This window comes from Chelonus insularis, unplaced genomic scaffold, assembly GCF_013357705.1.
Source record: "Chelonus insularis isolate UGA/USDA-ARS -01 unplaced genomic scaffold, ASM1335770v1 scaffold_714_pilon, whole genome shotgun sequence".
Classification (NCBI taxonomy): domain Eukaryota; kingdom Metazoa; phylum Arthropoda; class Insecta; order Hymenoptera; family Braconidae; genus Chelonus; species Chelonus insularis.
In genome coordinates, this window is record NW_023276795.1 from 1,477,857 (window position 1) to 1,504,438 (window position 26,582).

At 31.0% G+C, this 26,582-nt stretch overlaps 4 protein-coding genes across 6 annotated transcripts; 2 read left to right on the forward strand and 2 right to left on the reverse strand.

Moving 5' to 3' along the window:
* Positions 1-43: 43 nt before the first annotated feature.
* Positions 44-2,073, reverse strand: LOC118073974 (isovaleryl-CoA dehydrogenase, mitochondrial). The gene is made up of 7 exons (XM_035094795.1): positions 1,849-2,073; positions 1,665-1,754; positions 1,289-1,510; positions 892-1,219; positions 707-800; positions 375-634; positions 44-278 (listed from the first exon to the last, which is right to left on the reverse strand). The coding sequence occupies exons 1-7, from the start codon at positions 1,984-1,986 to the stop codon at positions 145-147; spliced, it is 1,266 nt and encodes a 421-aa protein (XP_034950686.1). The 5' UTR covers positions 1,987-2,073; the 3' UTR covers positions 44-144.
* A 560-nt stretch (positions 2,074-2,633) lies between these two features.
* On the forward strand, positions 2,634-6,450 carry RpIII128 (RNA polymerase III subunit RpIII128). Its single transcript, XM_035094762.1, has 4 exons — positions 2,634-2,801; positions 2,896-3,050; positions 3,128-3,304; positions 3,376-6,450. Exons 1-4 carry the CDS (start codon positions 2,727-2,729, stop codon positions 6,371-6,373), a joined length of 3,405 nt encoding a protein of 1,134 aa, XP_034950653.1. The 5' UTR covers positions 2,634-2,726; the 3' UTR covers positions 6,374-6,450.
* A 285-nt stretch (positions 6,451-6,735) lies between these two features.
* On the forward strand, positions 6,736-9,434 carry LOC118073922 (protein FAM76A). The gene is made up of 7 exons (XM_035094727.1): positions 6,736-7,105; positions 7,447-7,511; positions 7,609-7,822; positions 7,892-8,028; positions 8,232-8,475; positions 8,569-8,806; positions 8,901-9,434. Exons 1-6 carry the CDS (start codon positions 7,010-7,012, stop codon positions 8,800-8,802), a joined length of 990 nt encoding a protein of 329 aa, XP_034950618.1. The 5' UTR covers positions 6,736-7,009; the 3' UTR covers positions 8,803-8,806; positions 8,901-9,434.
* A 1,923-nt stretch (positions 9,435-11,357) lies between these two features.
* Positions 11,358-25,941, reverse strand: Blimp-1 (PR domain zinc finger protein 1). Of its 3 annotated transcripts, none has more exons than XM_035094724.1 (7): positions 25,661-25,941; positions 16,040-16,210; positions 15,417-15,536; positions 14,942-15,067; positions 12,918-14,856; positions 12,484-12,825; positions 11,358-12,401 (listed from the first exon to the last, which is right to left on the reverse strand). In XM_035094724.1, exons 2-7 carry the CDS (start codon positions 16,202-16,204, stop codon positions 12,250-12,252), a joined length of 2,844 nt encoding a protein of 947 aa, XP_034950615.1. In that variant the 5' UTR covers positions 16,205-16,210; positions 25,661-25,941; the 3' UTR covers positions 11,358-12,249. The 3 variants fall into 3 exon arrangements, with proteins under 3 accessions (XP_034950615.1, XP_034950614.1, XP_034950616.1); XM_035094723.1 differs by lacking the exon at positions 25,661-25,941 and adding an exon at positions 16,924-18,179; XM_035094725.1 differs by lacking the exon at positions 25,661-25,941 and adding an exon at positions 16,441-16,468.
* Between the last annotated feature and the right edge of the window lie 641 nt (positions 25,942-26,582).

A 26,582-nucleotide genomic window follows, 5' to 3' on the forward strand; every position in this document is an offset into this window, starting at 1 on the left:
TTACATTTATAGATCGAATTTAATGTATCTGTTGACAAATCAATGAGTAGTAACTACTATTTATTTAGAATACGAATTTTCAACATAATGTTTAGGAATATAGCTTATTAAAAATAATTATACTCATATAAAAACATACATTATTTATGAATATTCTTCACTGATTGCTCGACTTATTACCATTCGTCGTATTTCACTCGTTCCAGCTCCAATTTCATATAATTTTGCATCTCTTAAGTAACGACCGGTAGGATAATCATTAATGTACCCATTTCCACCTGTTCAATTATTCATAATAATGTAGAATATTCACACCAATATTTATAAATACCTGGAAATTTTTTTATAAATAGAATGCTCCAAAATAGGCTTACCAAGTATCTGTATAGCATCTAAAGCTGCTTTAGTAGCATTTTCTGCACAATATAATATAACTGCAGCACAATCTTTACGGTTCACGTGTCCAGCATCACAAGCCCTTGCTACAGAATACAAGTAACTCCTACTCACACTCAAACTCGTATACATGTCAGCAATTTTCGATTGAATCATTTGAAATTCAGCAATTCTTTTATTGAATTGTTTTCGTGTGTGAGCGTATTCGAAAGAAATATCACAACAAGCCTGAAGAATTCTGAAAGTGACAAAAATATCACTACAATTTTCTATGTAACCATATTTTACTTATGAATTAAAACTTTATTACCCTAATGGTCCGGCAGCTAAAACGAGTCTCTCCAAATCAAGCCCACTGAATAATACATAAACTCCTTTATTTAATTCTCCTAGCATATTTTCAGCTATGGATATTTCGAATGTAACATATAAAAAAATGTTAATACAATGACAATATTAATTTTAATTGAGTAAAGATTAAAGTAAAATATTTACCAGGAACTTTGCAATCTTCAAAAATAAGTTCTCCTGTATTGGAGCCACGCATACCAAGTTTATCTAATTTTTTACCAGCACGAAAACCTTCCATTCCTTTTTCAATAATAAATGCAGTTATTCCATGCTGAGGCTTGGATGCATTAAGATCAGTTTTTGCATAAACAACGAGAATATCAGCATCTGGTCCATTAGTAATCCAAAATTTATTTCCATTTAAAATGAAGTAATCTCCGGCCTTTTCAGCCTTGAGTTTCATAGAAATGACATCAGATCCTGAACTAGGTTCAGACATTGCTAATGCTCCAACGTGTTCACCATTGCAAAGCTAGTATAAAATAGAAATTTTTTGATAGTTATAATTTTTTATGTTTTATCATCATTGTAAATTTATTACTTTTGGCAAATATTTAAGTTTCTGTTTTTCTGTTCCATTTCTATGTATCTGGTTAAGACATAAATTCGAGTGGGCGCCATATGTTATAGCTACAGATCCGGAAGCTCTACTAAGTTCTTCCATTACGATTATATGATCCAAATAACTACCACCTGTACCTCCATACTCCGTTTTGGCAGTGATTCCAAGAAGACCTAAATTACCTAATTGTCTCCAGAATGTCTGAAACACACAAAAAGAAATAAAATAGTGTAAAAAATACTTCTTTTAGTGTCTCTTCAATCAAACTGCTATACCGATCGTTAAGAAAGATTAGATTTTAAATCAAATATATATAATGTTAATTATTTAAATAAGTTCATTATTTAATGCTTACCCTGAGATCATCAAAGTCATTTTTTCTGTCAATTTCAGCTGCTTTCGGAGCTATTTCTTTTTGAAAAAAGTTAAACACCGAACTCCTTAGCTGAAAATTATTATTACAATCATTTAAATCATATTGATTATGGAGAATTATTTATTTATTATATTTTTAAAAATGTATCTTATAATAAATGTACTTCTCTTTGTTGTTCATTCAGTCCAAAAATATTTTCATCAACGGGATAAAACTGAGAAAGACATCTATTTAAATATTTTGTATTAACTTTTATAGAACTAATATATTTAAAATTTTTTAAACTTAAAAAAAAACTCATATTTAATATCTATTTCGATACAACACAATTGGGTTTAAATAATGTCAAAAAATAATTAAACTTCTAAAAATAAAAAACATATTTTATTTCTTCATACATACATAATACAAATGAATTATTTATATACATCTTTTACTGTGATTATTTTATCGTCGAGTCAAAGTTCATGATAACAACCTGTTGTTATCAATATTTATACGGGGATCTTGCATTTCTTTTTCTCAAACAGAGAAAAAAGATAATTTATACATACTATATATTATTTCTCTTCTCTGACTCAAACAAATATGGAGTTGAGGGCGCCACTGATGCAAAAATTGTACACAGAGAAGACTGAGAGTGTTTTTGAAGTGCAGAGAGAAGACTCTTAATCTATAGATATAATTAATAATGCAGAGAGAAGAGTCTTAATATTACCGAAATTAAAGAATTATTAGTGTTTTGTGTATGTATAACGCTTCAGTTTATTTATTTAATCACTTTGTTTTTGAACGCATTCAAAATATAAATAACCATAACATGCGCTAAAAGTTCAAAATGAACATTTGATTACCGCGCTTTTGTTGCGAGCATTGATTGGTTAATATTTTTTTGCAGAGGGGAAATTGACTATGGCGATCGAAAGTTTGCTTCGTGTATTGCAGAAAATCACAAACAGTTGTGTTTCCACATGATTTCTCGTTTTTATTTTTAGGTTAGATTAAAAATTTTTAGTTTTTTTTGTATAATTACGTGTAAAAATGGGTGAAATCAAAGTAAAAAGTATAGATAGTCTAAAAGAAGGCAAATACAATAAAGTTATAGCACACATTGAGGTATACATTAGACCGGCTAGGTTAACTTTTGCATTTTATCAAAATATCACCAATGAAGACATAAAATCATTACTAATAATATATTTTGTTACAGAATAAATGGAAACTTGTTCCGGCATTTTTGAAAGGAAAAGGTTTAGTTAAACAACACATTGATTCATTCAATTATTTCATCAATGTTGAGATAAAAAAAATAGTTCAAGCCAACCAGACTATTTATAGTGACGCCGATCCTTTATTTTACCTCAAGTAAGACTAATAAAACGATACCATTATTTCATGATTAAAAGTTCATTATTATTCATTTTGATTAATTTTTATTTTAGATATTTAAATGTATACGTTGGATCTCCAGATGTAGAGGAAGGTTCCCACGTAACTCGATCGACAACTCCTCATGAATGTCGATTGCGAGATTTAAATTACTCTGCTCCAATTACTGTAGATGTAGAATACACGAGAGGTGATCAAAAAATTATAAAAAATAATGTAATTATTGGAAGGTAAGTTCATATTGAAATTTTAATTAACATAAGTTTTATTATTAGTTACAAACATTGTAAATATGTTTCAGAATGCCTATAATGTTAAGGAGTTCCAACTGTGTTTTAACAGATAAATCTCATTTTGAACTGGCCAAAATGAATGAGTGTCCACACGACCCTGGCGGTTATTTTATTATTAATGGGCAAGAGAAAGTAATTTTAATTCAAGAGCAGATGATCCGAAATCGAATAATTCTTGAAAAAGACAATAAAAGTTACGTAGTTGCTTCATGTAACAGTTCAACACATGAGAGAAAAACAAAAACTAATATAATTGGCAAGGGTGGAAAATATTATTTGAGACACAATATCTTTCAAGATGACATTCCAATTTCTTTGATATTTAAAGCAATGGGAATTGTTTCTGATCAAGAGATTATGCAACTTATTGGTACAGACGAAGAATACATGAGAAAATTTGCCTCGAGCATAGAAGAATGCCACGCATTGAAGATATTTTCTCAAAATCAAGCTCTAAAATATCTTGGAAATAAGATAAAACAAAAAAGATATGCTTCAGCTGTTAAGAGAAATGTAATCGATGAAGTCAAAGATATGTTGGCACAAAATATTTTATCACATGTCCCTGTAGTTGATTTTAATTTTAAAATGAAAGCGACTTACTTAGCAGTAATGATTCGAAGAGTAATGAGAGCACAATGTGATGAATCTTTGCTTGATGATCGAGACTATTATGGTAATAAAAGATTAGAATTGGCTGGTTCACTTCTATCATTAATGTTTGAAGATTTATTTAAACGATTTAATTCAGAACTAAAACAAATTGCTGATAAAAATATTCCAAAAATCATGGCATCTCAATTTGATATTGGAAAACATTTGAGACACGATTTAATCATGAATGGTTTAGCATTCGCAATTTCCTCCGGAAATTGGACTATAAAACGTTTCAAAATGGAACGTCATGGTGTTACACAAATTCTATCACGATTATCATATATTTCAGCACTAGGAATGATGACACGAGTCAACTCTCAATTTGAAAAAACCCGAAAAGTATCTGGTCCTCGATCATTACAACCATCACAATGGGGTATGCTATGTCCGAGTGATACTCCAGAAGGAGAATCTTGTGGTTTAGTAAAGAATCTTGCACTCATGACCCATATCACGACTGAAATCGAAGAAGAATCAATCATTCGTTTTGTATTCAACCTTGGTGTTGAAAGTATAAATATTCTTGGGGGTGAAGAAATTAATCATAAAGACGTTTACATGGTCTTCCTTAACGGAAATATCCTTGGAATAATAAAAGACTACAATAGACTTGTAAATATATTTCGAATGCTACGAAGAAAAGGACTTGTAAATGCTTTTGTTTCCATCTATTTACAACATAAACATAAGTGTGTTCAAATAAGCTCGGACGGCGGAAGACTGTGTCGGCCTTATATTATTGTAAAAAATGGTGAACCACTAGTAAAAGAAGAGCACATACAAATTCTAGAGCAAGGAATCAAAAGTTTTGAAGATTTTCTGCAAGAGGGTTTAGTAGAATATCTTGACGTCAATGAAGAAAATGATTGTTATATAGCATTCAACGAATCACATATAAATTATGATACAACACATTTAGAAATAGAACCTTTTACGTTACTTGGAGTTTGTGCTGGTCTTGTTCCTTATCCTCATCACAATCAAAGTCCTCGAAATACGTATCAATGTGCTATGGGTAAACAAGCAATGGGAACTATTGGCTATAACCAACGTAATCGAATAGATTCGTTGATGTACAATTTAGTATATCCTCAAGCACCAATGGTCAAATCTCGGACTATTGAATTGATTAATTTTGACAAACTTCCTGCTGGACAGAATGCAATTGTCGCGGTGATGTCTTATAGTGGTTACGATATTGAAGATGCATTAATATTAAATAAAGCATCAATTGACAGAGGTTATGGTAGATGTTTAGTGTATAGAAATGTTAAAACAACACTCAAAAAATATACGAACCAAACGTCTGATATAATACTGGGTCCGTTGATTGATAATAACACCAAAAAACCTATGTGGAAGCATGATATTATTGACTCTGACGGCATTGCTGCACCCGGAGAAATGGTGGAAAATAAAAAAATTATGATAAACAAATCCGTGCCAGCAGTAACTATTAGCCCTGTTAATACACAACATGCTCAAAATCCACCTGATTATCGCGAAGCACCAGTACTTTTTAAAGGCCCAGTACCTGCATATGTTGAAAAAGTAATGGTATCTACAAATGCTGAAGAATCGTATTTGATCAAATTGTTATTGAGGCAAACTAGAAGACCAGAAATTGGTGATAAATTTAGTAGTAGACATGGACAAAAAGGTGTAACAGGTTTGATTGTTGAACAAGAAGACATGCCTTTCAACGATTCAGGAATATGTCCAGATATGATCATGAATCCTCATGGCTTTCCATCTCGAATGACAGTTGGCAAATTAATTGAACTTCTAGCTGGAAAAGCTGGAGTATTAAAAGGTGAATTTCATTATGGAACGGCATTTGGTGGTTCTAAAGTCTCAGATATATGTGAAGAATTAGCCAAGAATGGATACAACTATCTTGGCAAAGACATGTTTTATTCAGGAATAACTGGTGAACCATTACAAGCATATATATATTCAGGACCAGTTTATTATCAAAAGCTAAAACACATGGTACAAGATAAAATGCATGCAAGAGCACGAGGTCCAAGAGCTGTATTAACTCGACAGCCAACAGAAGGAAGATCTAAGGATGGAGGTTTAAGATTAGGTGAAATGGAGAGAGATTGTTTAATTGGTTACGGTGCAAGTATGATGCTAGTGGAAAGGTTAATGATTTCTAGTGATGCTTTTGATGTTGATATTTGTAATAAGTGTGGACTAATGGCATATAATGGATGGTGTCATAGCTGCAGATCAAGTGGATGTGTCTCAACGATATCAATGCCTTATGCTTGCAAACTTTTATTTCAAGAACTTCAATCTATGAACATTGTTCCACGATTAACTCTTAAAAATTACTGCGATTAATGGTAATTAGCATTTATTATAAGTTGTAAATAATTTTTTATTTAATAAAAGTATTTATAAAATATTTCTTCTATGAATAATTCATTTTTGTATAAAAATATTTTGACAAAATTTCACCTGTTAATATTTCAGTTTTATGATAATTATAGAATATAAATATTTAATTTTCATTTTATATCATCATATTTACATTGCTAGATAATTTTAGTTTTTTATTTGGTATTTTTTTTTAAATAAAAATAATATACTTTATATATATTTTACTTTGAATACGAAATTAATAGTTTAAATTTTTCCCGCCAAATAATGGCAGGTATGCTTTTGTTTTTTTCTCCTTGTTATTGGCAACATTGCCAGCCGGCCAAAAGAGAAATTTTAGAGTAATGTCGAATAAGTGTCGGTGTCGTATAAAAACAATTAAGTTTTCCTTGTGCTTCCTCGAATGATGGTTAAATAATGTAATACTAAGTTATTAAAAAAGGAGATTTTACTTTTTATTTATATAACAAAAAAAAAATAATTTATTAAAAATAATTTTATATCGCGACGCAAAAAGTTTTGATTAGAATTTAAGTCTGTAGTATATACTAGAGGTGACGTCTGAAATCGAAGGACCAAGCTTACATTTTCTAGAGGATGAGTTCTAATAACGTGAAGGCGCTATTCGCTTGCTCCAGGTGTTTCTCACGACATCCTTTTGAAGAATTATCTCCGGGGCAACAGCTATGCAAGGTAGAATTATATAAATAAATTATCCATATTAAATAAAAATAGATAAACAATCACTAAAATAGAAAAAATAATATAATCATCAACGAAACATTTCACTAAGCGTCTCATTGACACAAATATACATTATAGCGATTTCTAATATTAGAATTTTGTAAATTGCGTGCTAATACAAATGAGTAAATTAATAAAAAATTCTATTAATTTCCTTTAAAGTAGTTTAAGTAAGCCCAATATTATATTATCGTATCAAACAGTATCTTATTCAAGTGTTAAATGTCAGACCTTGAATTGTCTGAAAAACAATCGTATAACATCGGTTGTTAACAATATTATTTATTTAGGAATGTCGTGGTTCGTTTCCTGTGGTTAAGTGTACATACTGCAGATCAGAATTTCAACAAACCATGTGAGTATTAAAAGAAAACATTTTATTTATACAAGTGAATACTCTGTTTGTTATTACATTATCTATACGCTCTTTAATTAAATCATTTACTTTCCAGTAAAGGTAACACTTGTACAATTTGCAAAAAGTGTGAACAGAATGTCAAGGCCTATGGAAAACCATCGGCATGCGAATATTGCAATACTATTGCAGCATTTATTGGTAGTAAGTGTCAAAGATGTACCAATTCAGAAAAACGTTATGGTCCTCCGGTAACATGTGAACAATGTAAACAAAAATGTGCTTTTGATAGACAAGATGAAGACAAAAAGGTACAATATTAATATATAATTTTAATATTCATATTTATTTTTTACATAATAATTTACCTATTAAATTAGGTTGATGGAAAGTTACTATGTTGGCTGTGTACACTCTCTTACAAGCGCGCTCTAGCAAAAACAAAGCAGTCTGATGCAGAAAGAAGAGCTCACCTGAAACTTGCTCATGAGCGTGCGGCAAAACATAAAGAACAAAAGTAATTATTCTTCTAATATTATATACAGTAGATGGAACATTTTCAAAGGTATCGATGCATTAAAACCGCATTGAGATCATTTACATCATTAAGTTCAATTTTTGTATTAATCAAATTCGAACATGCTTTATTTAAAATTTATTAACTTATAAAATAATTTGAAACATTTATTTTATCATACAGATTTTTTTGATTTGTTTTAGATTAAAAGGACACAATAAACGACCACATCGAGTGGACGTGACGAAATTACCTCCACAATCGGATTCTACAGAAACAAATGGACCAACTCCAGTTAAAGTTACACGAATGGTTGGAGTTCATGATCCTCATGATCCCAATAGTTCAGATCATGTTGTTGCTGTTACTCAACTTAAAGAAAAAATAGCTCATCTTCAAAAACAGTTAATACAAAAAGATAATCAATTACTTAGTAAAGATAAACAGGTATGCATACATATATCAAAGTTTTTTCAAATATTTTAAAATATTAAATAGAGAATGATGTGAATATCATAAATTGAATAATTATTTTTACAGATAACTGAATTAAAAGCAAAAAATTTTACAGCAGAAACGGAGCTGCGTAATAAAATGAAAGCAACAGAAAAAGAATATGAAAATAAAATAACAACAATGCAGCAAAAAATATCATCATTATTGAAAGAAGTTGCTACTTTATCAAAAAGCACTAAACGTGCTGATCGTTTAGCGGCAACTAAAAGTGAAGCTGGAACTAATAGTGGAAGTGGAACAGATAGTCCAGTACCTTGATAAGGTAAACAAGATGTTGAACCTAATATTTTTTATTATTATAAGTGAATGATTTTATTATGAGATAAATTAATTTTAAAAATATTTAATTATTTCAGGGGTTTAATTAGTTGTAAAAACGTACATTCAAAGTCCATACCCACTGGAAATTAAGTGGTTTACTTATATAAATAGCAAATTCTTTCCATCTCACAATACAAAAACTGTATTATTTTTATAATATACGAATAATAATTATCCTCGATGATGGATCAAAAAAAATCAACTTAAATATTGAGGATTAGAATGAAAATCATTATAAAAGCAATGTAAATGTGCTTTTAATTATTCTTTTTGAAGCGGTAATTTTCAGAAGTGATTATAATTATTATATTATATCAAATGAAACGGAATTTATTATCTGATCATTAGTTAAAATTATAAAATGATTTAGCGTTCATGTATGTATGAAATTGGAAACTTTTTCATTTATGTATATTGGCAAATTGGCAAACTCAAATAGTAGTAGTAGAAATTGGATTACTTTAATCACCGCTATATTTAATAAATATTTGTATTCATTATTAATGTCAATGAACCAAATGGTTGGTCATTTTGAAGAAAAGTTTTTCAATACAATTCATGAAAATTTTTTTACTTCCATTTTTTTTCTATAAAAATGTACCAAATCTATTATAATTCCTCTCTATTATTTTATTATTAACACAATAATTATTATAAAAAAGAGAAATGAAAAAGCGAAGAAAAAAAAATACACCTATTTAAATATCCAACAGCCATATATTTATTCTTTATTTTAAGAAACAAATGCTAGTTGAGCATTACCTATTCATTAATTATAATGATAATAAATGCGTAACAATTTTTTTACTATTTACGAAGTGTAAGGATATTTAACATTTAATTCATAGTCGTTTAAATACGAACGTGCGTTTCGTACACAAATGTTTACGGTACAAGATTGATTGAAATTCATTATGACATTTCTATTATTATTCTTCCTGGTTTTTTTTTCCTTTATTGTTAATTTAAGGTTCATAAGAACTAAATATTGCTTATCTGTTACCGAGGCGAATAATCACTTTACTTCCTTCGATAATTTTTACTACTTTCAGCATATTTACATAATCTCTATAATTTTATAATTAATCAATTTGTTATGAGATTCGTTTTATGGTTGTCCATTGTGGTTTGTTGATCTTAAACTGCATGATTTTTACTAGAAGTGCGCTTTTTACAGGCAAGGTAGCGAATCAAGACAATGTTTAGAATTACTTTTCTGTAATGCGGTAATGCCTCTGGAAGCAATTTACATTTCCAATTTTGAATCTATATGTTTTTTCATGTATTTTTAATTATAAATTAGTTAGTTTCAATATTTTAATTGACTTGATTATTGAAAAAGTATGGAAGAAAATGCTGTTCAGTTTATTTGTTTTTTTTCTTTTTTTTTTGGAAGCCTCTCAACGCTTTTTGTTCGTATTATGTGTTTGTGCAAAAACGGATTTTTTTTAAAATCATTTTTTCAAAAGTATTTTTTATCGACTAGAAAAATGTACAAGCACTTTCAGATATTATGAAAAATATTGACAATGTTATTTGTTAATTACAATTTTCATTTTTATTCTTTAAATTATCATGATATAATTATTTGATTAATTTGTCAATTTTTTACAGAATTAACTCAAGTGCATGAACATTTTAACAATTGTTTTTTAATTAATTACTAGAAAATAATAATTAAATTTCGTTTTTATTTATTTATATTTGGCTCTGGCATCCCGCAGAGTGCCTGAATCATCCACGTTGCCTGATGTGTGTTAATATCATCAAGTGAATAATGACAAGTAGAAATAATAATAATAATAATGAATCATAATAGTACGAAAGAATTTGTGAGTTTTTGAGTGAATTATATACATATTTTTAGATTTTTCAATTAAAATTATAACTCAAAGAAATTTTAAAATGAGAAATTCTCATTATTGCTTTTTTGCACCGTAAGTACGATGTTAAGTATGAGCTTCAACAGCTGTATATCAGTCTGCGAATTCGTCTTGAAAATATCATCATAGATTAGCGATTTAATATTTCTTCGATATATATGTTCATTTATTTACTTATATAGTTTTAATTAATTTTTTATTAAATTACTTTCTTTTTAATTTATCGCCAATCATCACAATAATTCATAATTAAAATTATATCTCCTGTTCAATACTATGATGGTAAACAGTCTGAAGCTTCATTCAAAATCACTAGTCTATGAAAATATCCGTAAGCACGTTTCGTTTTTAGCGGTAGGCTGTTTTCGGTAGTGAAAGTGAATGTATTGTAATAATGAATAAGTATAAATGAATGCCTATACTTAATGGAAGTATATGTTATATAAAATTATTCATATACATGGAAGGATAAAAATGAAAATGGAAGAAATGATATTGAAAAAATTATTCAAAAACTTATATAACGTTTTCATTAATAATTAGAATATGAATTATTTTAAAAAAGCTCTTTAATCGTAATTATTTTGAAATGTCTTTGGACGACAATATCTTTGAAAAAGTTCATTTAGTAAATAATTAATTGAATATGCTCAAAGTGAGTAAAATAACAAAAAATACTGATTGGTTGTTGTTCCTAAATAATTTTACGTCATGATTTAGTTTATATCACCATTAATATAATTAATACAAAGAAAAAAATATTAAAAAATATATTTACATGTAAATATAACTATATTGAATTGTTGTATGATTTTATGTAATATGATGTTGGTGACAATTATGAACTCAATGTTGGAATAAGTTAACTATTATTGTTAATAATATCACTACGTGAATACAGCCTACCGTTTGGCCAACCAACAATAGAAATTATATATTATATTATAAATTATAAATTATATATTTGTATCTATATATAATATATATTTATATATTTTTTAAATTATTTTTCTAATTACTGAATAATTATTCCTTACGTTAGTATATACAGGTACAGGTCTCGTATAGTTGCAGTCGTGTCGTCACTGGTTTTTAATTTTTGCCATCTCCCTGATCGTTATTTATTGATTTTAATTTTTTGTTTTATCTTTTCATTTTTTATTAACTGGCGGGTGCCGACAAAATCCGCCAAATTGAGATAGTACTCCAGAGTACGGAATTGATTAAAGTACATACAAAAAAGACATCGAGTTTTATGGATATTTTATAAAGAAATAAGCATTCAATACCTTTAAAGAATCTTTACACCTTAATGTTAATATTTAAGAAATATTGGTGTTTATCTTATCTTTTTTTATCCAAACAAAAACTCAATGATCTTTTCGTGCGTTTGCGCATTAGACTCGATTATTTATCATCACCAATTGCGCAGATCCGAAGCTGCAGGGTCCCATACAAATGTCCAATTATCACGGTAGAACATCTGAAGATTTCGTTGCCTTTAAGTACACTCGATAATATGTGGTTGAGAGGTTTCTATGACGCTTGGCCGACCCACTGAATTCTCCAAGTTATGAAGAGATGTGGAATGTGTACTGGTTCGTCGTTCATAGTTTTCTATATGCTCCAACTCACAGTCTTTGGGCATATTTCCTATAAACGTATCATACAGAAATTCAGTTTCAATTCATTTCATTATTTGATAGTGAATTTTTTTTTGAAATATACTACTCACCAACACTCATATCAGGACCATATTCATAATAGGTCGGTGAACCAACAGCTGCAGCTAACGCGAGTTCATCTTCAATATTATTTGGCCTACAACTAGTTGTTTTCCAGTGAGTTCTTAATCCACTTGCACTAATATATTTTTTATCGCAACCCTGACAAGTGTAGGGCCGCTCGTTCGTATGTAACCTTTTGTGAAGTTTTAAATGAACGAACTGGGTGAATTTCGCAGGACACAAATCACAGGCATAAGGTTTTTGACCTGAATGTAATCTCAAATGTGTTTTGAGGTTTGATGTTGAACTAAACCTTTTTTTACAAATTTCACACTGATGAGGTTTTTCACCTAAAAATATTGAAAACATCACGAATTAAAGTTTAAAATGAAATTGATTGATTTTTATTAAAATATCATATTTATTATCAGTAAATGTTTACCTGTGTGAACTAAGTGATGTTTTTGTAGATGGGCAAGTTGAGTAAAGCTCTTGGTACATACATTGCACTTGAACGGCCTTTCGCCAGAATGAGTCCTTAAGTGGACTTTGAGATTGGACAATTGCCCAAAAGTTTTACAGCAAACATTGCACTCATAATGCATTTTGCCGTCTTTCTTTTTTAGTGGGTAAGGCAAGGATCGATATCCCCGTGAGCCTTGTGAATTAGGACTGAGTGATCCACTTTGCGAGCAAGCATGATCATCAGGAGACAATGATCCCGCTGGGGAGTATCTGTTTAATGATGAAGAGTTTGAGTGAATCGTAAGACCAGGATGATGACCTAAATGTAAATTGTGCGTTCCAGCAATGAGATTTGTTTGATTGCTTTCCATTTGCATTGTTGACGAGGTTGGCATTTGATGACTACTTGCTGTTTCATGTCGTCTATTGTCACTTCTTTCATAAACAACACTGGTTGATGGTGTTGGTGAATAAGCTGAGCAATTAATCGATAACGGTGCAATGTGTTGATGCATCGAGCTATTTTGATGATAAAGTCCGTAAGGATACGAAGAGGGAGAATGAATAGATGGAATTGGTGAAACACTTTGATTATTCCCTTGCGATGAATAATTTGATTCTATATGAGGACTGCTTGAGCTTGAATACATAATAGTTGATGGTCCAATGGGTGATGGTGCTGGTGCACTTGTTGTTGTTGTCGTAGGTGATGGACTTTTAGATTTACGGGATTTGTTTATGCAATTGCTGGTCGTTGCAGGATGAAGGCCACTCGTGGTTGATGTTAAGACTGTACTAGAGTGAATGTTTCCATTGCCAGAATGAACACTACTCGAGTTACAAGGATGTAAAAGATTTCCTGTACTAGAATGCAAATTTCCTGAACTTTGAAGCATAGACACATGGCTACTTGTAGAATTAACTGAGCTTGTACATATCTCTGTTTGCGAGGGCATATTAGAACTTGAATCTGGACTGCAAGGAAGAATGTTACCATACCTATGAGATTTTTTGTATGAATAAGCCATTTCTGTCGGACTTGAAGGAGGTGGAGTAACTGCATCCAGATGACCCGTACGATTATGACTTTGTTGAGCATGGTTAAGATGATGATTATTGCTATGAACTTGATGTGAATTAGTGCTATTATTATTATTGTTGTTGTTGTTATCTGTATTGCTTCTAAGTAGAATATTCTCAAGAATTGAGCTGCTGGGACTTGTCATACATGAAGACCGACCAGTAGTGGAAATAGCATGTGAACTGCCTTTAACTTCTAGTTCATAAAATGCTTTAGGTTTTTTATCCATTTCATCGTCATTTGAAGTAGAAATAACTGTTGATTTTTGTAGAACCATTGGAGACACAGATTTTTGCGGAATTTCAGGTGTCACTGCACGAATAATTTCATCTTTTTCTTTTACTACATCACAAGTTTTACCAGACTGAAAATTACCATAAGTCTTACTAATCTTTATTTTGACTTTTCTGTACTCATTCTTTGCAACGACAGTATCTTGCTTAATAATTCCGTTGTTACTAGATGTTCTTGTATTTTTGCTGAAATCGAGAACGTAATTGTTTTCAGAATCGGATTCGCTGCTCTCTTCAGGCGGCGTGAGGATCTCATCATGATAACCATTAGAATGATAACCCTCATCTGACCTTACGGAACCTTCTGTTGGAGTCATTTGACAACGTCTTTCATATATCGTGGAGTCCTTAAGTGGTAAGACATCTACAGACGTTGGTACCTCTGTCGGTAGAGTCGATTGTTGAACCTGCTGACGTATTCTTTGAAGCATCAATTCCCCAGTTAATGGATAATTAAGCCTTTCAGCAAACTCTCGACAGTACCACACTAGTAATTCTTGATTCGGTAAAATTGGTTTGATTGTGTAAAAATAAATGTTCATCTAAAATAAAAATATTTTATATATCGTTAGTAATTATTCTCAATCATTTTAAAGTTCAATAAACTTGATTAATTCAATTACTTACATCATATTGACATGCTATTAAATTTTGTGATTCTGATGAGTACGCAGGATTCACGTACCTCATCCAATTAGACTTTTGTATATCGTAACCATCGATGTAATAGAACAACTCGTTATTCTTGTAAATCTAAAACATAATTTATTGATATTTTATTATGGTAGTTAATTTTAATTTACGTAATCAAATACATTAACATTCTATAGACTATAAAAAGTTCCATAGCAGTGAGAATTTAACTCAAATGCTTGTATTCGATAAGTTAAAACCAGTTTTGCCTTTGGCAAACTTCTTAAACTTCATCTTTCCTTATTCTTCCTATCTCCGTTTCACGCTTTTAATCGTCCTGTTCCTCATTCACGATTATAAAGTTCACTCCCAGTACACTTTTTTATTTGTATACATAAATATACATGCACACTTCCTCAAACATTCTCCATTGTCTGATTAATTTAACAATGAAAAAATATTAACTCACCCTCCAAAAGTACTTCCGATTGGCATCAACAGGAACAGAATCTTTCTTGTAAACCTGTCCAACCAAGGGTCCAAAACGAGTTCCTTTAGGGATGTAACCTGTACTCCAAACTCCCAAAACCTTTTATAAAAAATATGATATATTTATTTTTTAATCCCAAAAATATGCAATCCTATGAGGTGAAATTTATTTATATCAAGTTCTTTAAATCCTAGTTTGAAAGTTAAAGGTCAACAAAGACAATCCGTATTTAATAAATAATGAAATTAAAAATATCCTCAACAACTGAAACTTTAGATATTGTCGTTTGTCTATGCTAAAATTACATCGAACAGATAAGAAAAAATAGCCTGACGCTTGACCTTATACATTATTATATTTATCGATGTTTTATGAGAAACTTAGAATGAAATTCTGTTTTAAAAAATAATAAACATTACTATGAATAAACGGTATGTTTTAAAAATATATTACTTAAATAGATTGCAGTTAGAAGAAATCGATGGTAACTTTTTGAATTATTCTTGTAATTATTTTACCAATAAGTTTCAAGTAATCTAGTGTAGTCAAAATTTTGATGACTGACTAAAGTTATTATGTTATTATATATAAATAAAACTTACATCGTTGAGAGCTTGAGATTGTTTTAGAACAAGATTTCTTGGTAATGATGCCTCTGCCCTATTTGACTCGTTTGCTGATGCCGCGACATCCCGTACAAAGTAAACCGCGTGTTGTTCAAACTCCTCTTCTCTGAGGGTCGCATGATCCCACTCACTAGGCTCCATCGTTCACTATAACATAAAGCAAAATATTTATCATTATTACCATATCAATTACAAAATATTTACACTAAATATTTAATTGAAAATTAAATTGTCCATCTAGACATCTTAATAATAATTACAAAGAATTAATCTGTTACTATTGACTTCATTAATAAAAAGATACTTTTTTAACTGAATAATTAAAACAAGTTATCACAATAATACAACTAATTTCATAAAATATAAATAATAATTACTTTTAATACTACTTTATTTAATATGAACTTTAAATTTCACTGAAGAAATCATTGAAAAATCAGCATAAATTTGACAGCTCAATAAAAAGTAAATTAAATATTTGCAAAGTTGAATGCGTAAATTGACTGTTTTATTTTTATTTAGTTAATTTGTAAATTAATGAAAAATAATAGATGACGTCGTTGCACTGAGCTTGCACGCTTTAACACCGCGAAAGTGAAACCCGTCCATGCATTGATCGACTGCAAGTGAGAGGGTGAGGGGATGCAAGGGAGAAAAGCAGCAGGGGGTGGATGAGAATATAAACTACCAAGATCTATCGACGACCAAAATACCTTTTCATTCTCAGATAAAACCATATATAACCTTTCAATTAACACATTGTCATTATCGCTTTTTTATTTCTAACATATTTTTATTTATATTCATTCGATTATTTATGACTATTTTTAAATTATTATTATCAGAGATATGTTACCTACATTGTTTATATTCAATGAAGCATTGATCTTTGAAAATGTCTGATGCAATTCACTTTTTATTAATACAAAAAATAAATTAAAGATTGTTTATTATTCACTCTTATTTTTATTCTTCAATTAATTGTTTTTTTAGTCTTTCAGTGTTTATGTAATCCGGTGATTCTTTAATGAAATTTTCGTCATAATGATTGAAGTTGATAATAATACAAACCCGTAATAATTCGAGACACACAAAACATCACTTTTCTTTTGAAATTTGCGAAGAATTTTCGTCAACATTTACAGAAAATGAAATGACGACAAAAGCTAATCGATTCTAAATACTTTCCGCCACGTTTTCAAGAACCCTTATCGATTATCAGGACATTGGTGTGCCATCATAGTTTTGGAGAACATTTTATTTCAATTACACATCATCTTCCAATTTAATTTTTTTTTATGAAATTCAATAAATTATTTACGAAATGTCATTGTTCATTTTTTCTAGATGTAAACACTCTAAAATCCAATCAGTCTTATCCATTTTCGATGTTATTATTATTCTTATTATTTGGAGAAAAAATCGTGCAAGTTGTTTGTGCGAATCGTTGTTATGGAAGATCAAATATTTGAAATACTGTAAAATTGAATTTTTTTTACAAGTATTACATTTTTTTTTTGGATATTCACTTTTGATTCTGGGTGTCGCCCATTTAAAAATCTCACTGAGCATTAAACAAAAAAAAATATCTCCAAGATTTTCCAAGTTTCCTTTCTCTTTTTTCTCCGCGCATGTCCTTCATACATTAGGCCATAACACACTTATGTCACGATTAAATATTTGGACGAAATCTTTTTTTCCAAACGAAATTCCACTATTATTTGACATTAATATCCCAAACAAACGTCATAACAAACTACCATTGAAACTAAAAATTATCAACGACAATCAGTGTGGAAATAAATTGTTGTCAATTAGGAGAATACTATTTGATCCTTAATGACACTACACTTAATTACAACTGTATTAAAAAAAACATGATATCAATGATTTAAAAAAATTTCCAAACAGTATAAAATCACAGTTGAATAACGACAACTCTGATGAATTAATGAAATCGCCAACACTTGAGGAAACTCAGCAATGAGTTCTTTATTAGCAGTCGTGACAAATTCGAGAGTAAGAAAAGTGAAAAAATTCGCAAAAAAATAGTCGATTATTGCATCAACTTTTGGCCCTCTGTTGCGACGAGGGTTCGCGGATGGCACAGTGTGGAACTCGGGTAGACCTGACCTAGCCCAACACGAGTCTGGTTGGCTCGCCTACGTTGGTATTGGCTGGCGCATGTACATGCTATGGCAGAGGCAGCACCAGTAAGCTGGTGCATTTTCTGTGCTGCGCTTTCGATCGACCCGTTGCTGACTGCGCCCTCTCCCTCCCTTGTATTCTTCTTCATTTTTACCCTCCTCATACTACTACAACTACTACTACGACTATTACTCTCACTCCCTGAATCCCTCTCATTTTCACATTTATATTACTCATTCTTTTTCAATTTTCATCTGCTCGTATTCTTTTTTCATCGATTTGTTTTATGACTTTTTTCTTTTTACTCCATTTACTTCTTTTCAACTACTTTTCCTTACATATTTTCAATGACTTTTTGCAGCCTTCAGTCTATCGTTTTATTTTTTTCTTTATTCCTCTTACGTATAAATTATTCACCAAACTCCTTTATGAATATCAAAAAATGTGCAGAAATTTTATTTGTTCATTTTATTGTGCTTTTTGTGCTTCAGTATCTTCAAAGCCTATTGCATGCAGGTGAAACAAAATGGAAGAAAGGGTAAACACGCAATCACCCTCTGTTAAATCTAACCCAACCTTTATTGAATATCACCATAGTGATCTATAGATGTATATTTTATAGTGACACTTCAACAATCAGCTTTAAAATAATTAACAATTAAAAACTTAAATCAAGCATTAAGTAAAAATAAAAAAAAAAATAAAAATATTCAACTTCTAATTTATTCATTTATTATAATCGAATCTATAGATTTAATAAAGTGCCGTTAATCTGCACTACCAAGGTCAATGAACTTTTTTATTGATGCAAAGAGGATTTTAGCTGAAGAATAAATAATTAATCACAAACGTTGTGATGATTGGATAGATTTATATTGACAATGAAATGAGTTAAAAGTGTAGTAGATGTTCAAATGAAAACTCAGCAGTATTGAATGAAAATTTCACTTTTCCATGTGGTCTCTCCTACTCACCAACAAACCATGTTGGTCGTACAAGTAAGCTAGCGAAGAATTTCCGCGTGAATCGGCGACGACTACTAACCCAGATACGTCCTCAGGTCGTCGATCTCGTGCCTTCTCGAAGAAGTTGACTCCATGTGTACCAGATAACTTTTCTACGATCGTTTATACTCCCATGACTCGTGCCAAATACTTTTTCTCTTTATATATATATGTATATTTAAGAATATTACAATTAAATTCACCTTATTGTTATGGAATATAAATATATATAACCTGAATTTAAAAAGTACACCATTTAATCGTGACTTTATAAAAGATGAAAGAATAATTCTTTCTCATAACAAGAGTTCATTGTCCTTCTAAAACATTCATAAGAAATCTCCTGTAATCGGTATTGCAGGTGATTGTGAGCGAAATATGTAAACCGGAAAAGCAAAGAACCAGTCGAATAGTAAGTCCTTTTTCTCTGCAAGTGTCTCTCCTCTTAATTTCTTCTACTTCTCAAGTACAAGTTCGTCATTAGGGCGTTCATTCTCTCACCCGATTGCGGACTCGAAAGAAGGTCTCTGTCGGTCATTGTCCCACTTGGTAGTCTCCTTACAAGCTGGACTTAGTCTTGGACCACCAATCAAAACTCTACGCTCATTTTTACTCTATTTTTTTTTTCTTTTCTACCTTTAAAAACAATTTTCATCGTCACTTTAATTAGACTATCTATCAACTATGAACTATTTTTATTTGTCAATTACATTTGAATAAACTTCCGTACAAGTCCAAATGATTTTATAACTGTACTATTTGTCTATATGCATCTCACATAATAGACATGATAAAAACAAACAGGAAAGCATGACAAGAAATAAAAAAAATATACACTTAAAATACGGTAAAATGACGGTAATGTTATACATATGGTATTTTTCATTATACTAGTTCTTGTCAATTGAATATCTTCACAATTACTTGAGAATTTTAATTGTCTCATTTTCTTGCTGTTTCTCTTCTCATATTTATTCATTTCTTAAACGTAAGTAGTATACACAAAAAGATTATACAGACGAAATTCAGGTGAACATGCGTTGTGACTCTATAGGTGCATACACACGGCTACGTGCGCACCGTTATCCGAGAGTCCCGTTTCATCCGAGAGGAAAGAGAATTAAGATAGACATACTGATGTATGTGTATACATTGTGGCCCAGCCAAAAGTAAAACTGAATTCATTTTCGGTCTCGTAAGACCGAAACGTCGCCCGGGTCTGACTCAAATCTCAAGATCATCTTACGTTTAAAAAGCCAATGTCTCTTTTATACATTTACACAATATACATTCCATTTTTTTTTCCTTCTTTTCCTTCTTCTCCAAACTCTATCTCCCTATTAAAATCTCCTTCGAGGTGATTTTTAACCTTGACGACCATAATAATGGCTTTTGATTCTAAGAATTTGAAAAAAAAGCTTCAAAAAAAATCAACTAATGATTAAATGTATGTTGCGCAACCAAACCTAGAGAATTTAAAAAGATGATAGGATCCTAAATTATAGGACCTCGAAATTCACCAATCCAAAGGTCAAAAAAAATGAGAATAAGTTCATTGAACTTTTGTGGTAGATTGGACAAGACAGACTATGTAACACGTGTCTCTTATTCTTTTATATCTTGTTGGCTCTCATAGACCATCACTAACAATATATCGCCATTAAAAGTAGTTGAATATATATTTCATGACATGTTCTTTTAATTTATTTTCTTTCTTTTCTTGGTTTTTTATTTTTTTCTTCTTCAACTTCTTTTCGGGCACACCTCCTGCGGTCAAGATCAACGCACTTTTGCTCGGATACGTCAAAGCCAAATTCTCTTTCTGACTCTTCCTCTCTCTTGCTCCTTCTCCTTCTCGTTTCTCTCTCAACAGGATCACCGGAGGACGTTGAACTTTTCACGCGCTATCGACTGCAAATTTTATCTCGACGCCCTCGGTTCCTCTCATCGCTTTCATCATCTTTTTAGGACTTCAATGGAATGTCAAATATACAGTTAAGACATTTCAATCATTTTCATTCCATTTTAATCAAGTATCATTTTTCCATCAGTTCATCAAAAATTGACAATTCAAGGGAAAATAATTGTCCACTTCCAATGAAGGTTTAAATTTTTAAAACAATTATCATAATATTTATTGAAATAACCAACTTCTTGTTACAACGGAAATTGAATGAATAAAAAATAGTGTAGTAGAGAATGTTTGAATATAGCTTGCAAACTAAAAGTGGTGCAAGTCAACGTTATGTCGTACGTGCTCGTAGTTTTCAATGAATGTTAAATGAATATATGTATATATTTATTGCATGTATGTAACACACTGTATGTCGTATATGAACGTCATGTGACGGGCTTAGGTTGAAGTAGCATTGCAGCAAAAGAAGAAGGTGTAAAAGAATAAAGACGAGGAAAAGAAAAGGAGAAGGTTTGTGGCAGTGAAGGCGTATAGATGTAAAAGCCGCTATATCATTTTGCAAGCTATAGGCTAGGAACTCTCGCAGTCCAAGCGCAAACTGAAGAGGTCATTGAACTGGTGGCACTCTTGCGCTGCATAACCCATTTTGTAATAGCCCACTTTGTTTAACCGGCACGCGGCATCCTCGCATACGACTTGAACTCCAAGCAAACCCAGATACCTTCGTCGATATATTGCAGACTTACACATTTCATTCTCCTTATTTTCCTGTCCCACCAACGGGATAATGGCCCTCAATCGTTTCTCTCCCCTCTCACTCTTGAATGTGATTTTGTGAAAACGCCTAAGAAAAGAGAACATTCAACTGGAACGTACACGTGCGATTTTTAATGCAGATTTTTTTTTGTTATTTATACTTTTTTTTAGTGAAAGTTTTTTTTTGCAAAACTTAAATCTGATTTATATGACAATTAAAAGAATTTTTTTTTTTCTTTTATTATAATATTCTGTATAAGATATTATTAATAAATATTTTACCGGTTGAATTTACTTCAAGTGCATAGAAGATCGATACCGCACTTTCTAACCTAGTTAAAATCGCTGTCTCTCAATTTGCCATTCTTTTTCTTCTATTTTTTTTTTCCTTCTGCACATCTTCCTTCTGATTACAAAACCGTTATTTCATTAATTTTTTTATCATTGTTATTTTCTCACAGACTATAATTTATTAAAAAATAAAACCAATGAATTCGTAGAAATAAAATATCTATAAATACATCATATTTTTAGTAAAAAAAAAAAAATAGATATATGAATATATAATAATGTAGTCAAATGTTTAAAAAGTAAATAGTCTGATAGATAGTTAAATACAGTTGTGAAAGAGATTAAGTAATCAAGTTGGTTATTTCTACATTAAAATTACGCTCTCAAGATGTCAATGTCAATGTCACGGTTCCTCTTTCTCCTTATATAACAAATAAATTAATTCACATTTTAAACTATTTTTAAAAATTTTCCATTTCATTTTAAGATAAATAAATAAATTCATATTTTATATTTAATGTGTAATAAAAATAATTTATTTCTTCATGACAATATGTAATTAAATAAAATAATTTCATTTGTTGTAGATACTTGAAAATAATTGGAAGCATAGATGATGGAAATAAATAATGAATTCTTGATCAGAAGCAACTTATATTTGTCGCTGCGCGTGACCCTCAACGGACAAGGCTACTCACGAGAGAAAAAGAGAGAGCAAGGGTGAGGAAGAGAGTGAGAAAGAGAGAAAGAAGTCAAGTAAAGGGAGGGAATCTCACGGCTGACGGCTGGCCGTGACTTTACTCAACTCGTGCGGCACTCAGCGCAATACAACGCGTCAATGTAGAACGGTCATTGACTTTGTGGTCGGTCGAGCTACGTATGTACTCGCAACAACCATCACCATCACTATTACAACTACTACTTTGCCATCATCAAGACATCACCATCATTACATTGACTCTTCTATCCGCTGTTGACTATTATGTGCTATATAAGTGTCGACTTGCCTATTTTACTATTTCATAATTTACTTAACCTACACTCATTTTATATTTAGGATTAATTCAATATTTCATTCAACATTTTATCATTACTTATCAAATTTTTTCAAAATTCATTTGCAAATAAATTAATTAATTAATTAACTTAAAATAATGATTGTGAGTGAATGAATAATTTAAAGTTAAATTTAAATAATTCCAGAAGTTGGGATGTCAAAAAGAAATATTTTACTCAGGTATAGGATATACAAGAAAGTGAGTATTGAAAGAAATATTAATTGAAGAACTGGAGAATATAAAAACATTTGTTTTAAGAAGAGTAATTAGTTGATAGATATTTATAATTGAGATGATTTCTCGTGGAAAGTAATGCAATGTCACATATGAAAAAAATGGCATATGCCATATAAGCACATTGAAATGATTGTTCACTAACATGACACATCATAGATTTACAGGTATCATTACGGTAGCTTGTAATACTTTACAGATTTATCATACATATCACTGCAGCAGATACACGGTACTGTGCGCCATTTTCACACAGAAAATAGTATTACGGTACTTTAGCACTATCACTTGAGTGCAATGCTCATGAATCTAGGCTAGTAACCTTTCAACAAGTAAAAACGACTTAATACATCTGTCTATATCTTCTAAATAATTTAATAATAATTATTGCGACATTCTTTCGACCATCAAACTATTATTATTAGTAAGATAATGAAAGAAATGAAATAGAAATAGATAAATAAAATAAGGAGTTAAAGTTGGCAAAAGAATACTGATAAGAAGATCCTTTCGATTTATGTCTTTTAAAAGTGCAATGACCGCTCCAATAAAACTATCCCCACTTCTGGTGATTGGTCGACCCTGGTGCTCTGGTCGCTAATGTTCCGCCACTGCTGTCACGACCACCCCCACCCTAAAAAGATTACATATACATCCTTTGCAATATCCCGCCACTGAAGATACCGTTATGTCACATTAGCAGACACCTGCACAGTTCATCTTCTGTCTATGTCTATTTTTATTGATTCCTGTCTATCTCATCTTAAGGATCATGCGAGTATGTGTGTGATGTATTCATATAAAAACTCATCATGGTATAGTTTGGAGGATCATAAAAAAAAGGAATAATAACAATAGGCAAAAATATCAATTGATAAACATATAGAACCCTTTTATAAATTTGTTTCCGGGTGAAGTACAATAGAAGTTGAATATCCGTATAGTTTTCCGTTATTCCTTTCGACAGCCCTTTCATTTTCTGATTTCTTTCGTACTCGTTTTACGACTTAGATGAGAGTGAGATTCCTCTTTCATTTCTTTTCCCCATCATCACAGTAGCGGCATTTTTTTCTTTCTTATTCCGGCAAAATCCCGTTGCAGGGCATAGAACTCTCATTGCTTGCCTTCTTGAGGTTCCGTTCGAGCGGTTCCCCAATCCCAAATGGCTCGCGTACTTCTTCCGTTCATTTTTTTGTTCATCTTCCTTGCTTTCATTCTTTCTCTTTCTTTTCAAAAGCAACGGTACACCGTTATGTCATATTAGGAAATACGTAGATTTAACGGCATCTTTCACATACCCTTCATTCCCTGATTATTTTCCGTTTCTATAACTCTCCTCTGTCGACTAGTGGATATTTATTTGTCGACCAAAACTAATTTATTCATATTATCTTTATATTCTTTTGTATTAATTAGAAATAAAAATTTCCTGTTAATATTAAAGTAGATTACGTACTTGAGATTTTCAATAAAAGTGAAATTACAATATTTTTTTCTATGGATGTAATTATCTAATGTATAACTGATAATGTCCTTTTTAGTAATTTTTTCGTTGATTTAATGTCGTAATTCTTTCTTCTATCCTTTCTGTTCTTACGAAATTTGAATAAAGATCCAATGATTATGTCTAGCAGAGTCCTTGAGTCGAACCTGAAGGCCAATCTTTGGCAATATCCATAGATAATTTAATATATTTCATCATAAATCCTTCTAAAAAATTAGATCCTTGGGATAGTCGCTGGATTTTATTCTAAAGATTATATAAAGGCTGCAAATAAACTCGACACTTTCGATACTTCAACCTTCACGAACTTAGTAAATAGCTAAGTCGTCTCTACATAGAGAATGACCTTGGATGTGCGAATACCAGCAAAAAGTGACGGAAGAGTTAGGTATCTTGTTCTGCTTCGTGATCCAAAAGATTCCAAGAATCATTTGAAATTACTTTATTCGAAGTATATTAAACATTTATTAAAATATTGTTGTTAAACATTCAAGTCTTTACTTGTCTTGGAAATGTGTCAAACATAAAAACAAACGGAACAAGTGTCTAGAAAATTCTCAATCGATTTTCCATTGGAATTCCAATCATTTGTGCAATAATATTTATACATTAATTGTATACACAGGCTTATTCAGATATTTGACAAATATAAGTAATAATAATTGTCATCATGAAAAAAAAACTTACCTCAGTCACCGGAGCTTTTTAAATGGTAAAAATGTTCAAAATGCACTTGAACAAACTGTCATCTCTGCTTTCTTGACTATTGGAAGTAATCGCAGTATTACGATTAATATAAAATTATTAAACTCCAGGAACAGATTAAATAGATGCTTTTATGTATCCAAATAGAGTCTTGGAACCACAAAAAAATATCCGTTGATGATTGAATATAAAATACAACAAAAATTTGTTAAAACACTTCACAATGTAAATTTTTTTTTTTTTTTTTTAATTGTATTAATAAAATATCAACTTTTCAGTTTCCACTCTTCACGAACACCACATTCCTCTTCAACGAGTTTTCACGTAGTAAAAAAAAACTATTAAATAAATAACAATATCCAAATAATATATAAAAGAATAAAATAAAAGATGTCTATTTGTATATTGATATATAAATGAGTAATGAATATAATAAAAGTTTAGTTAAAATGATAAAACATTATGGAAGAGGATTCACACCTCAATGTAGTCAACGTCCTTAATGAACGGTTGTTTCGTGGTTGCCGCGTGGTACGTACTGACGCTCAGAAGGTGAGTATAGGTATAGGGAGGCCAGAAGCGCGTCCACGACGTCAGCGGTGGCGGCAGAGGGACGAAGAAGAAGAAGGAGGTACTAGCAAGCAGAAGACACACGTTAAGCGTTGAGCTCACGAAGTCGCTGGAGCCATCAACCAAGGCTGTTCTACGACCACGGTGACTTCTCCCTTCGTCCGTTTATTTCTTCAATCGCTTTGCTTTCGTTCTCTTCGCTGTCTTTTCCTCCTTCCATTATATCCACGATACCTTGAAGAACAACCCAAGCGCCTCCGTTCGGTTTACCTCGGCATTCTCGAGACTATCAGGAGATCCACAGGATGCCTCAAGTGGAGATAGAGAACTCTCG

Excerpts from the sequence above, each read along its gene's own strand:
- LOC118073974 (XM_035094795.1), bottom strand. The coding sequence starts at position 1,986 with ATGAGTTTTTTTTTAAGTTTAAAAAATTTTAAATATATTAGTTCTATA. Across the intron at positions 1,511-1,664 it reads ATGACTTTGATGATCTCAGG|ACATTCTGGAGACAATTAGG; the intron begins GTAAGCATTAAA and ends TGTGTGTTTCAG. Across the intron at positions 1,220-1,288 it reads AACTTAAATATTTGCCAAAA|CTTTGCAATGGTGAACACGT; the intron begins GTAATAAATTTA and ends ATTTTATACTAG.
- RpIII128 (XM_035094762.1), top strand. The coding sequence starts at position 2,727 with ATGGGTGAAATCAAAGTAAAAAGTATAGATAGTCTAAAAGAAGGCAAA. Across the intron at positions 2,802-2,895 it reads AAGTTATAGCACACATTGAG|AATAAATGGAAACTTGTTCC; the intron begins GTATACATTAGA and ends ATTTTGTTACAG. Across the intron at positions 3,305-3,375 it reads AATAATGTAATTATTGGAAG|AATGCCTATAATGTTAAGGA; the intron begins GTAAGTTCATAT and ends AATATGTTTCAG.
- LOC118073922 (XM_035094727.1), top strand. The coding sequence starts at position 7,010 with ATGAGTTCTAATAACGTGAAGGCGCTATTCGCTTGCTCCAGGTGTTTC. Across the intron at positions 8,029-8,231 it reads GCAAAACATAAAGAACAAAA|ATTAAAAGGACACAATAAAC; the intron begins GTAATTATTCTT and ends GATTTGTTTTAG. Across the intron at positions 8,476-8,568 it reads TACTTAGTAAAGATAAACAG|ATAACTGAATTAAAAGCAAA; the intron begins GTATGCATACAT and ends TTATTTTTACAG.
- Blimp-1 (XM_035094724.1), bottom strand. The coding sequence starts at position 16,204 with ATGGAGCCTAGTGAGTGGGATCATGCGACCCTCAGAGAAGAGGAGTTT. Across the intron at positions 14,857-14,941 it reads TAATAGCATGTCAATATGAT|ATGAACATTTATTTTTACAC; the intron begins GTAAGTAATTGA and ends TTTTTATTTTAG. Across the intron at positions 12,402-12,483 it reads TGGTCCTGATATGAGTGTTG|GAAATATGCCCAAAGACTGT; the intron begins GTGAGTAGTATA and ends ATACGTTTATAG.